Source organism: Leucoraja erinacea, chromosome 23 (genome assembly GCF_028641065.1).
Source record: "Leucoraja erinacea ecotype New England chromosome 23, Leri_hhj_1, whole genome shotgun sequence".
In the NCBI taxonomy this organism is placed as follows: domain Eukaryota; kingdom Metazoa; phylum Chordata; class Chondrichthyes; order Rajiformes; family Rajidae; genus Leucoraja; species Leucoraja erinaceus.
In genome coordinates, this window is record NC_073399.1 from 27,142,326 (window position 1) to 27,155,890 (window position 13,565).

At 48.5% G+C, this 13,565-nt stretch overlaps 1 protein-coding gene across 2 annotated transcripts in view; it reads left to right on the forward strand.

Moving 5' to 3' along the window:
- Positions 1-270: 270 nt before the first annotated feature.
- kif19 (kinesin family member 19) overlaps positions 271-13,565 on the forward strand; it is a 129,810-nt gene continuing 116,515 nt past the window's right edge. For both annotated transcript variants that reach the window (XM_055654155.1, XM_055654156.1), the window contains exons 1-2: positions 271-513; positions 5,732-5,812. In XM_055654155.1, the coding sequence (XP_055510130.1) occupies positions 475-513; positions 5,732-5,812 (120 nt within the window). In that variant the 5' untranslated portion in view covers positions 271-474. The remainder of the gene's footprint in view (positions 514-5,731; positions 5,813-13,565) is intronic.

Genomic DNA, 13,565 nt, shown 5'->3' on the forward strand with positions numbered 1-13,565 from the left:
GGAGGAGGCCATTCGGCCCTTCGAGCCAGCGTTTCATTGTGGTCATGGCTGGTCGTCCCCTATCAATAACCCGTGCCTGCCTTCTCCCCATGTCCCTTGACTCCACTAGCCCCTAGAGCTCTGTCTTACTCCCCCTCTCCCCGTCATTCTCTCCCCTCTTCATTTCTCCCCACCGGCCTGTTCTGTTCTGTTCCCCCGCGGGTGGCCGCCAGGCGGCGCCGATGAGCAGCCCCACTGACCGGGACAGGGACAGGGACAGAGTGAGTGAGGGACAGACAGACAGACAGCCCGGGACCGGCGGCTGCAGCGGCAGCGGAGGCTCAGAGCGTGTCCGGCTGCGGGACAGCGCGGCTCCCGGGGCGGCGGGCAGCCTCCTCCAGCCCCCGGGCGGGACGGGACGGGTCTACCCGCTGGGTTTGTGGTTGCCGGGGGCGGCGGCGGGAGCTGAGTGCGGTGCGGTGCTGCCCCGGCAACATGAAGGACGGAGGCGAGAGCAAGGACCAGCAGCTGACCGTGAGTTCGCGTCCGGCGCCGGCGCTCGGGGGGGGGGGTCACTCCGTGGGCTTCCCGATCCGCCGAGTTACCCAGGCACTGCGTGTCTTTTTGCTGTAAACCTGCACCTGCAGTTCCTGGCGCGGCTGGTGAACTGTTAGTAGACACTGGTTTGCAGAAAAGACACAAAGTACTGGAGGAACTCAGCGGGTCGGGCAGCATCCGTGGAGGGAATGGACGGACGAGTCGCCTGCTGTCCCGAGCCGTCAAGTTCCTCCAGCACTTTGTGTCTTTTTGTGATGTACGAGTTGTGTTCCCTGCATTTACTGTGACAGTGGTGCTCAGCCCCACAACATGCAGAAAGTTGAAAACACTGGGCTACTTGGAGTTTGCAGGCAGGCGATTTACAAAACAATAGGATGGATGGCTTGCGGTTTTCATGTTATTTTACTTAAGGCTCAGCGTGAATTTGTGACATTTGGTGCACCGAGCGAGTTTAAATATTCACCTATTTTGATTCATATTCCAATCGTGTCCACCCCTAAAGGCGGCTGTTATGTGTAAGATGTTTTTAACGTTTTTCCTTCAAGGTTCTGTCAACCACTGTTGCAAGATAGAAAATCCTGTTTCTAAATTGTAAACAGATTCAGGTTAGTTTGTTGTCATATGCACCAATGAGATTCCTTGCTCAATGATGTGCAAGACTGCAGAATAGTGCAAGAATGGAATGCAAAACCTACTGAGGTAAAGTGAAGGGTATGAGATGGTGACAGTATCCCCCAAGGGAGGAAGTGGGAACGAGGTTGAGAAGTTGTTCCGAAGTCCAGACATCCAGGGTTTCAAGCTCCGGTATCTTCTCCCAGGAGGTAGCAGAGAAGAAAGGGATTGGCCAGGGTGCAGCTTCCTCAACACTTCCAGCCTTCCTGATGCACCGCACCGTGAAGATGGAGTGGACGGAAGGACCAGGTCCAGTTGGGAAAGAGGTGTGCAATTGTCAAACCGAGGCTGAGATGCATCCCGTCAGAATACCTTCTAAAATGTATTTTGCATTAGAAACATGGAAGCATCCAAATTACTCTTTATTCTCATTGGAATACTTTCTGAAGTGCATCCGGAGATTTTTGGGAGAATCCTTGTGGACATGCCGAATCTTCTCGGGCTCCACAGAATGTACACACGGATGCACTTTCTTGATCACAGCACCAGTGTGAAGGGACCAGGTTTGTTTGCTGGTGACGTGGTTGCCTAGGAACATGCAGCTGTGACCGTCTCTACAGCAGCCCTGTTGCTGAGGGTAGGGGTGTGTTCATCCCTCTCGCTTCCTGAGGTCAACAACCAACTCTTTCATCTTGCTAACATTAAGGGCTAGGTTATCCTCCTGACACCATGACACTAGGTTCTCCATCTCTATCCTGTACTTTGTCCCACTGCTGTTGTAAGTCTGGCTGACAACAGTGGTGTCATCGGCAGGCTTAAAGATGGAGTTGGTGTTGTACTTGGCTGCACAGCTGTGGGTGTACAGGGAGTAGAGCAGGGACTGAGCACACAAGCCTGAGAAACACTAATGTGGAGGGCCAGGGTGGAGGAAATGGTCTAGCCAACTCTAACTGACTGAGGTCTGCTGGTCAGGAAGTCCAGAAGCCACTTACAGATGGAGGTCCCAATGCCAAGGATGAGATATTTAGGGATGAGCTTATTCAGTGTTGAAGGTTGAGCTGTCGGCAATGAATGGCATCCTGACATGATGTGTGTTCTTAATGTCGGGATAATCCAGACCTGAATGTAGTGCAAGGGAAAAGGATACCCCTGTAGACTATCTGTACACAACTTGTAGCGGGTCAGATTGTCCGGGAGACAGGCACAGATATGGGTGACACTGATCTTTCAAAGCTCTCCCGCTCCTTCCGTGTTCCAGCTACTGGGCGGTGAGCATTGAGGCAGGTCACGTCACACGACAGTCCATGGGGACAGCAGTGCTGGAGGTTTCCGTGATGCTGATGGGGTCAGTAGACTGTTGAGTTGAGAGGGTGAAGCTGTGGGTGAGGACAGGGGCCAGTGAATTGCTGCATGATTTCAGAGCCCATGCAGGTTGTCTCTCTCCTGAAGTTTACCCTCACGAGAGCAGGTCTGACCTCTATCTCTGAGGGATGTGGGACAGAACTGGCCGGTGGGGGAGGGGGGGAGGGGGGGGGGGGGGGGGGGGGGGGGGAGGGGGGGGGGGGAGTGGGGAGTGTGAGGATGCGCCTCAGTGAAGCTTACTTGCCAGTTCAATAACGGGAAAAAGGGCATTGAGCAGATTGGATGGAGCCGGCTTGTTTTCCAGAGATTGTCCAGATTTGATCTTGTAGCCCGCGATGGTGTTCTTGTAACCTGCCACTGTCGCCTGGCATCAGGTTGTTGGAATAGAGCTTCCAGTTTGTTCCGGAATGGTCCCTCACATCACCGGCAGCCCCGTGCAGATCATACTTGGACTCCTTGTGCAGACACCCTTCATGGACGCTCATAGACCTGGGCTTCAGTAGAGAGTGAGTCTCCTTGTTCATCCAGCGCCCCACTTCCCAGATCCGAGACATGCTACTTCCAAATGGGATTCAACTTGAGCAACTGTGAAGCCACCTTCAAGCCTTCACTTCATATCACGCACCAGACAACTACACTGCTCCTTTACTCCCTCCTTTTGCTCCATTCCTTTCCCAAAGATGCTGCCTCAACTCTCAGAATTGGAAAGTCTTGTTGTTCCTTGCCCAATCAACGGACAGGACAGTACAACACAGGAACTGGCCCTGCAGCCCACAATGTCCATGCCAAACATGATGCCAAGGTAAATTAGCTTTACACATGATCCCTCCATTCCCTGCCTATCCATGTGCCTTTCTAAAAGCCTCTTAAAAACCAAGGTCATATATACCTCCACCACCACCCCTGGCATTACGTTCTAGGCACTCACCACCTTCTGTGTGAAAAAATCACTTGCTCCACACATCTCCTTTAAACTTTGCCCCTCTCACCTCAAAGCTATGCCCTCGACAGTAACAGATCGACAAAGCCCATGGTATAATGCTAGTCTGTCTCTGCCTACACTGGCATCCTTCAAAACCAGTGGTAGCCCTTGCCAGAATAGGCCCCATGAAGTTGGCTCTATCTGAGGTGGAGACTGATCTCTCTTGTGCTCGCTATGAAGTGATGTCAGGTTTGTTTGAAGAACCACCAGACTCTTTCTCAACAGACTGGTAATCAGAGTATTAATTATTTTTTGGTATTCAGCTGGGGAAAGTATAGAACAGCAGCCCCTTGTTGGGTGAAGTGAGTGATCCAGCCACAGCCTGCATGAAGCCTATTAGGAACTCATCTGGCATGGCACCCCCTCCCTGATCCCAGCCATCATCAGCACACAATCATTTCACAAACCACAGAGCGTTGCCAAGTAAACTTGATCTGACAGTCTCACCAACAGTGAGGGGCACCCTTTCTTGGAATCATGCGCGTTGCATGTATCCATTTCGTATGAAAAACAAAGATAAGAGGAAGTGTGCACAATGGAGCCACTGTTCCGCCTGCAATTGTGCAGCTTCTCGACACCGCCCTGTTTCACATTCTCATTATTTGCCCAAATATACAAAGCCATTATTTTAATTTACGGCCGTTTTTGACCTGAGAGAGGAGGGATACTGGGAGCACACGGCATGGCAAATAGAGGATCTGGAAACGCTAGGGTGGGCTCCAAGTAAGAATGAACACAAGTGCCTACAAACCCTTCTCATCCACATCTTTCCCCACAAACCATGGCACCCTCTTGGTCAGTGTACTGTAGGACACTTGTATGTACGTAGAAGGTCCTTTGTAGGTCACCTTTAGGACACTGGTACGTTCCTGGTTGGACACTGAGTGAGGCTGTTCTTGACCTGAGAGGAAGGGCACTGGTTTACTAGAAGCTTGTTTAAGTTGGCTTGTTTACATGCTGACTTGGTTCCTAGTGGTCCACGAGCATACAAAGCCCTTGGCACATCTCCCCAAGAGGGAAAGTGGCGGCTTAATATGCTCACTGCTCATGGGAGACCATCACAATTGACATTGAAGTTTGGAGAGGAGGTAAAACTAAATTGTGATTCGCCCACTGCCAACCCAACGTGTGCATAAGGACTTATGTTTTCAACTACAGATGCTGGGGCCCAAAGCAAAATGCCAAGTGCAGTCCCCGCCTTAAATAGTCCCAATGGTCTACACACCCTGGATAGAGTATTTCAGAATTTACCTCCCTCTGGGCCAGGCAGGGCTAATGGGACTAGCTTAGATGGGGCATCTTCATTGGCAAGGACAAGTCTGTCTCCTATGACCCTATGACCTAACCATGAATGTACGGGATTCATTTCATGGGTTACCCCCCAGGACAAAGTACCTAATTGGGGAATTAATTTGTTCAGGTGATCCCTTAAAGACCTGAACCACAACTAATATGTGCAGCTTCCAACCAAATAAACACAAGCAGGTATTCTTTTGTAGCCAGAAACGTGCCAATAAGCACATCAATTAAAAATTAACCTACAATTATCAACATATCTTCCTCATCTTTGATCTATTTTATATGTCAACTAATAATTTAATAAACTGTTTAAAATTGAAGTGTAAAAATTAAAATTGTAAAATTCAAAATCTAGTTTTTAACCATTTAGAGAGAATGGTGTGAACCATGACCAAAAAACCCCACTGAATCCATTAAAAGACAACACTGGGGTGGCACAGAATGAGTAAACTCATAGCGCCAGAGAGCCAGGTTCAATCGTGACCTTGGGTGCTGTCTCTGTGGAGTTTGCACGTTCTCCCTGTGATCGCGTGGGTTTCCCCCGGGTGCTACGGTTTCCTCCCACATCCCAAAGACGTGCGGGTTTGTAGATTAATTGTCCCTAATGTGTAGAGAGATAATGAGAAAATGGGATAACATGGAACTAGAGTGAATGAGTGATCTATGGTCGATGTGGACTCAGTGGGCTGAAGGACCTGTTTCCAGGCTGTATCTCCACAAAGGGGATCAGTGTTGTTTAGGTGTGGTCCTGTGAATAAACGGAACAATGTTGAAGTGCTCCAACTCTCCAGATCCTGTGTGTCCCAGAAACACTTTGCACTGTGTGGACGCTCAGACTGGCTGTCATGACCTCTGCTTGTATCCGGGATCAGTGGGTGGGGTTTTCTGCATGTTTTGCATTCATCCATCAACGGGAGACTGTCCTTGTGTTTTGTGCAGGTGGCTCTCCGCATCCGGCCCATAAACGACACCGAGGTGGAGGAAGGAGCCACGATCATCGCTCACAAAGTCGACAAGCAGGTCAGGGCGTTTCTGACAACTCAGGGCAGTTAAGGGCCTGTCCCACTTGGACGTCATTTGTGCGTCACGCAGATGGCGAGCAAAAATTTTGTAAATCCCAAAATCCTGAGGCGCGGTGCGCAACCGCACGTTACTGCCTGCGTCGCCACGCACCATGCGCGTGTAATACGCACTATGCGCGCATCACAGTCGTGACATGTAAATGACGCCCAAGTGGGACAGGCCCTTTAGTCCCACAGTATTTTGCCCTTTGCCCTTTGAACAGTTGACACTGTAAAATGTAGCCACAAAAAGCTGTCAATGATGGCCTTTCACTTACTTACTTCTGGAGGTGGAGGGAGCTGGTGTCTGAGCAAGGGCTGACCAATTCACCGGACTCGTCAAGTATAACCTTGTGTTAAATTCTCAACAGTAGACGCTGTTCACTTTAAAATAATGATCATAATGTTCATCTGTTATAGGTAGCCAGGACATTCAGTGTTTGGACCTGTGTTCAAATAGACATAGAAGACAAATTGCATGCACATGATGACAGATTGAATGTGAACAGAAATATATGGAGGAAGACTGGTATGGCTGAACTTGTTCAGTTTTGGTCGCCCTTGTGGAAAAAAGATGTCATTAAGCTGGAAAGAGTGCAGAGAAGATTCACAAGGATGTTGCCAGCTCTCGGGAGAGGTTGGGCAGCCTAGGTCGTTGCACCCTGGAGCGCAGGAGGTTGAGGTGTATAAAATCACAAGGGCAATAGATAACGGTGAACACACAGTCTTTTTTTCAGGGTAAGGGAATCAAGAGCTAGGGGGCATGGGTTTAAGGTGAGAGGGGAAAGATTTAATGGGAACCTGAGGTGCAATGTTATCACACAGAGGGTGGTAGGTTTATGGAACAAGCTGCCAAGGGGAGTAGTTGAGGCAGGTACAATAACAACATTTAAATGACATTTGGACAGGTACATGGATAGGTAAGGCTGGGAAAGATATGGACAAATGGGACGAGCTTAGATGGGCCATCTTTTGGGTTGTGCCTAAGGGTCTGAGTCTTTGATTCTGTGACTAATAAGAATCTGTGGCTGAACTTAAATCACAGACTTTGTAAGTAATGGAACTGCCGTGGAAAATCATGACCTCATGTGTAATTAATGATGGTGCATAAATCACACGTTTAATCACACAAAGCAAGAACTCTGGACACAATTAATTATTGGAAAACAATTCTGCAATAACTCTTCACAGAACCCAGCACATCTTTATTAGATTTCCCCCAGGTATAACGTGATTTATATTAGCCGCAAAATGAACCGCAGGAGGTTACTTGTGATCTCAGAGCTACGCGAACCCACCGTGTACATTTGTGTTAAAGATTAGTGTGAGACTCACGCGGGGTTTCATGAGTCAGACCAACACAGGGTGATCTCATTTCATCCTTTTAAGTAAGACTTCATTTTGCAAACAATTCTCATTTGTCTCCTCGTAGTAACCATGCTGTTCAAGAAGCGTCTTGCATTGACTGAGATATCAGTCAGTGATATCTGAGATAGACACAAAACGCTGGTGTAACTCACAGGGACAGGGAGCATCTCTGGAGAGAAGGAATGGGTGACGTTTCGGGTCGAGACCCTTCTTCATATTCTTCAGATATCTGAGTCCCGTCTTGCTGCGTCGGAGTGTGACTGGTGTCACAATCACAATAATACTTTATTAGCCAAGTATGTTTTGCAACATACGGGAAATTTCATTTGCCATGTGAGTCATACACATAAAAAGCAGCGGAACACACAAAATACATTATAACATAAACATCCACCACAGTGACTCCTCCATATTCCTCACTGTAATTTGCATAATGTCCTCACTGTGATGGAACGCAGAGTAACATTGCCATCACTGTTGTTGTGTGTTTACAAATGCCCCTCAAGTGGACTGCACTTTTCATTCTAGGCAATGCCCATCCATTGAATACATGCAAGTCAACTACACTCTTCCTTTTGTTAAAGATGTGATGATTTAGACAATAGACAATAGGTGCAGGAGTAAGCAATTTGGCTGTTCGAGCCAGCACCGCCATTCAATGTGATCGTGGCTGATCATCCCCAATCAGTACCCCGTTCCTGCCTTCTCCGCATATCCCCTGACTCCGCTATTTTTAAGAGCCCTATCTAGCTCTCTCTTGAAAGCATCCAGAGAACCTGCCTCCACCACCCTCTGAGGCAGAGAATTCCACAGACTCACGACTCTCTGTGAGAAAAAGGGTTTCCTTGTCTCCTTACTCCTTATTCTTAAACTGTGGCCCCTGTTTCTGGACTCCCCCAACATCGGGAACATGTTTCCTGCCTCTAGCGTGTCCAAGCCCTTAACAATTTTATATGTTTCAATGAGATCCCCCTCATCCTTCTAAACTCCAGAGTGTACAAGCCCAACAGCTCCATTCTCTCAGCATATGACAGTCCCGCCATCCCGGGAATTGACCTTGTAAACCTACGCTGCACTCCCTCAATAGCAAGAATTTCCTTCCTCAAATTAGGGGACCAAAACTGCACACAATACTCCAGGTGTGGTCTCACCAGGGCTCTGTACAACTGCAGAAGGAACCAGACTACATTTTAGGAGCCGGACTACATATTCTCCAAATTTAGTTTGTCTAGTTTCACTGTTTCCCTTTCCATTGTGTCTGTCTGATGATGAGATCTTCCTCAGCAGCACTGGGACATTTCCTTCCCTTTCCCTCTCCATGGATCCTGTCCTTTGTAGCTTTGAACCTCCAATCGTTCTGCCCTCACCCCCCTCCTGCCCCCACTCCTGACGCTCCACTACCAGACATACCACCACAAACAAGCTGCCACCGGCCACACCACGTCCAGGCACGCCACGTTCACACACCCAACCGCAAACATAGAAAATAGGTCCTTCGAGCCAGATCATCCAAAATCAGCACCCCGTTCCTGCTTTCGCCCCAAATCCCTTTGATTCCGTTAGCCCTAAGAGCTATATCTAACTCTCTCTTGAAAACATCCAGTGAATTGGCCTCCACTGCCTTCTGTAGCAAACATGCTGCCACTGAACACGCCACGGCCAACTAATCACCGCATCTCGCCCCTCAGCATCAGAAGAGATTGCTCCCCCTCCCCCCCGTGACACCTCCCTCCCTCCTCTCCGCGCCCACCTCCTGACCAGGGCGGTGATTCCCTTTGCCCCTCTTCAGTGGTTTACTGGGAAGTCTCTACCATCAAGTACTTCTGTGGTTCCTGCACCGAGATCAGGGGCAGCGGTGGAGTTGCTGCCTTACAGCGAATGCAGTGCCGGAGACCCGGGTTCGATCCTGACTACGGGTCCTGTCTGTGCAGAGTTGGTATGATCTCCCTGTGACTGCGTGGGTTTTCTTCGAGATCTTCGGTCTCCTCCCACACTCCAAAGACGTACAGGTTTGTCAGCTAATTGGCTCGGTAAATGTAAAAATTGTCCTTAGTGGGTGTAGGATAATGTTGATGTGCGGGGATCGCTGGTCGGTGCGGACCCAGTGAGCTGAAGGCCTGTTTCTGCACGGTATCTCTAAACTAAACTATCTAAACTAACTGCTGGATATAACTTGTCTTGCAGCTGGGTGAATGGGGGTCCAGTATCTGAGGAACTTTCCTTGCTGGGACTGAGTCTCTCCTCTGCCTGTGTAGAGTTTGATGTCAGGAAGAGCGTGTGTGAGGTGATGTGGTGCTGGCTCTCTCCACACGTCTCAGATAATGCCGTTAGTGATTAGTATTATGCGTGACATAGGTCTGTTTATGATCTTCTGTGATATTCCACCTTATATCATCGGTCAGTCAACCTTGCAGGACGGCATCCACTTGAGGCATTTATTTATATTAAGAGTCAAGAGTGTTTTATTGTCATATGTACCAAAACAGAACAATGAAATTCACACATGCAGCAGCACAACAGATATGTAAACACAGTACCCTGTAAAACCCATTATAAACGTCAGCAAAAAAATTATATGTTATAAAGTCAAAAATAATTCCCCTCAAGTCGAAATAGTTCGGAGCCTATTTGGATGTTGTCATGTTTAATAGTCTGATAGTTGTAGGGAAGAAGCTGCTCCTGAGCCTGGACGTTACAGGTTTCAAGCTCCTATAATTTATTTCCGATGGCAGGACAATAGACAATAGGTGCAGGAGTCGGCCATTCGGCCCTTCGAGCCAGCACCGCCATTCAATGTGATCATGGCTGATCATCCCCAATCAGTACCCCGTCCCTGCCTTCTCCCCACATCCCCTGACTCCGCTATCTTTACGAATCCTATCTAGCTCTATCTTGAAATTCAGAGAACCGGCCTCCACTGCCCTCTGAGGCAGAGAATTCCACAGACTCACAACTTTCTGTGTGAAAAAAGTGTTTCCTCATCTCCGTTCTAAATGGCTTACCACTTATTCTTAAAATGAGAGCGTGGCCAGGGGGGATGTGGGTCCTTGATGATGCTGGCTGACTTTTTGGGGCAGTTACTCTTGTAGATCCGTTCAACGGTGGGGAGGTCAGTGCCTGTGCTAGACTGGGTAGCTCACCACTTTTTGCAATCTTCTTTGTTGCTGGGCATTTGAGTTATCCAACCAGGCCGTGATGTAACCAGTCAATATGCTCTCTGCTGTACACCTGTGGAAGTTCAAGAGACTGTTCATTAACATACCGAATCTCCGCAATCTTCTATGGAAGTAGAGGCATTGATGGGCTTCCTTTATAATTGCATCAATGTTCTGGGTCCAGGATAGATCTTCAGTGATATGCACGCCCCAGGAGTTTGAAGTTTTTGACTCTCTCCAACACTCTTCATCCTTCCTCTTCCAAAGTCCACAATCAGTTCCTTGGTCTTACTGACGTTGAGATCAAGGTTGTTGATCTGGCACAATTTGATCTGTTGATCAATCTCCCTGCCATACATTGACTCATCGTCATCTGGATAGCAGTAACAGGATCGGTCCGAGTCAGCATGGATTTACAAAGGGGAAATCATGCTTGTCTAATCTTCTGGAATTTTTTGAGGATGTAACTAGGAACATGGACAAGGGAGAGCCAGTGGATGGAGTGTACCTGGACTTTCAGAAATCATTTGATAAGATCCCACATAGGAGATTAGTGGGCAAAATTAAGCACATGGTTGGGGATAGGGTACTGACATGGATAGAAAATTGGTTGGAAGACGGGAAACAAAGAGTAGGGATTAACGGGTCCCTTTCAGAATGGCAGGTAGTGACTAGTGGGGTACCGCTGGGACTGCAGCTATTTACAATATACATTAATGTTTTAGATGAAGGGATTAAAAGTAACATTAGCAAATTTGCAGATGGTGGTAGTATGAACGGTGAGGTGGATGCTATGAGGATGCAGGGTGACTTGGACAGGTTGGGTGAGTGGGCAGATGCTTGGCAGATGCAGTTTAATGTGGATAAAGTGAGGTTATCTACTTTGGTGGCAAGAACAGGAAGGCAGATTATCTGAATGGTGTCAAGTATGGGAAAAGAGGAAGTACAACAAGATCTGGGGTCCTTGTTCATCAGTCACTGAAAGTAAACATGCAGGTACAGCAGGCAGTGAATAAAACAAATGGTACATTGGCTTTCATAACAAGAAGAGTTGAGTATAGGAGCAAAGAAGTCCTGCTACAGTTGTACAGGGCCCTAGTGAGACCACACCTGGAGTATTGTGTGCAGTTTTGGTCTCCAAATTTGAGGAAGGACATTCTTGCTATTGAGGGAATGCACGGTAGGTTCACCAGGTTAATTCACGGGATGGCGGGACTGTCATATGGTGATAGAATGGAGCGGCTGGCTTGTATGCTCTGGAATTTAGAAGGATGAGAGGGATTCTTCTTGAAACATATAAGATTATTAAGGGTTTAGACACGCTAGAGGCAGGAAAAATGTTCCCGATGTTGGGGAGTCCAGAACCAGGGGCCACAGTTTAAGAATAAGGGGTAAGGCATTTAGAGCGGAGATGAGGAAAAACTTGGGTTGTGAATCTGTGGAATTCTCTGGATGCTTTCAAGAGAGAGTTAAGGGCCTGTTCCACGAGCATGCGACTCCGTGCTGCAAGCGCGACCTAAAGGGCCAGTCCCACCAGCATGCGCCTGCATGCGGCAAGCGCGACCTAACGTGGTCGCTTGAGCCATACGGCCTCGCGGGGCCGGTCCCACCTCGATCGCCGGAGCCGTATGGAGTTGTGCGGGGCTGGTCCCGACATCGTGCGGGGCTCCGAAAAACTGACCGTGTTTAAAAATTCCGCACGGCAACGGCCTGCCGACCCGCAGCCGCCTCGACACCGTGTCACTCATTCGACCTCCGCGCGGCTCCTGCTTCTGGTTTGGTCGCGCTTGCCGCATGCAGGCGCATGCTGGTGGGACCAGCCCTTTAGGTCGCGCTTGCTGCATGCAGGTCACATGCTCGTGGGACAGGCCCTTTAGCTAGAGTTCTTAAAGATAGCGGATTATGGGGAGAAGGCAGGAACGGGGTAATGACTGTGGATGACCAGCCATGATCACAGTGAATGGCGGTGCTGGCTCGTAGGGCCAATGGCCTACTCCAGCACCTATTGTCTATTGTCTATCTGTAATTTGTCCAACAACGATGGTGTTGTTGATGGAGTTGGAACTGTTGATGGAGTTGGAACTGTTGATGGAGTTGGGACTGTATTCGGCTACACAGTCTTGAGTAGAGCAGGGAGCTGATAGTTATCGAGGAGGAAGTGTTGCTGCCAATTCGTACAGATAGTGGTCTGTTGACGAGGAAGCTGAGGATCCAGTTGCAGAGGGATGTGCAGAGACCCAGTTCCGTGAGCTTGGTAACCAGTTTGGAGGAGATGATGGTGTTAAACGTCGAGCTGCAGATTATGAACACCAGCTTTTATGAGTTGGGTTTCAAAAGGTGTGATTCTGAGCGAATGCTATCAATTTAGTTTACTTAGAGATGCAGCATGGCTCACTGAGTCCGTGCCGACCAGCGATCCCTGTACACTAGTTCTATCCTATACATGAGGGATAATTTACAGAAGCCAATTAACCTGGAAGCCTGCATGTCCTTGGGATGTGGGAGAAAACCGGAAAGAGGTGAGATCAATCCTCGGCTGCATTAATGGGAAGGATTTGTCACCTGAAGTCCCAGTTGCGTTTACTCATCAGGTTTAGTTACACTGGAGCCCAGTCAGATTAATAGATGTTTCCTGGTTTCTGAGTGAATGTGCTGAGCAAACTGTTGGTAAAGAATTAGTTTAGTTTTAGCTTAGAGATACAGCACGAAAACAGGAACCCTAGGAACAATCTACACCCTACGAACAATTTACATTTATACCAAGCTGATTAACCTACAAGCCTGTATGTGTTTTGAAGTGTGGGAGGAAATCGAAGATCTCGGAGAAATCCTACGCAGGTCACGGGGAGAACATACAAACTCTTTACAGACAGCACCCGTAAATAGGATCGAACCCGGGTCTCTGGCGCTTGTAAGGCAGCAACTCTACCGCTGCGCCACCATGCCACCCTTGTTAGTTCAACATTAGTTCAACAAGTCATTGCATATTTTTTCTGCTATGCAATTATTATTTCTCTCCTCATCTACAGAGCACAGTCCACGTGTGTTGTTCCTGTAGAGACTTTGTCCAAATATTCGGTACACACAAAATGCTGGAGTAACACAGCGGGACAGGCAGCATCACTGGAGAGAAGGAATGTGTGACATTTCGGGTCGAGACCCTTGTTCAGACCCAAATACGCACTGTGC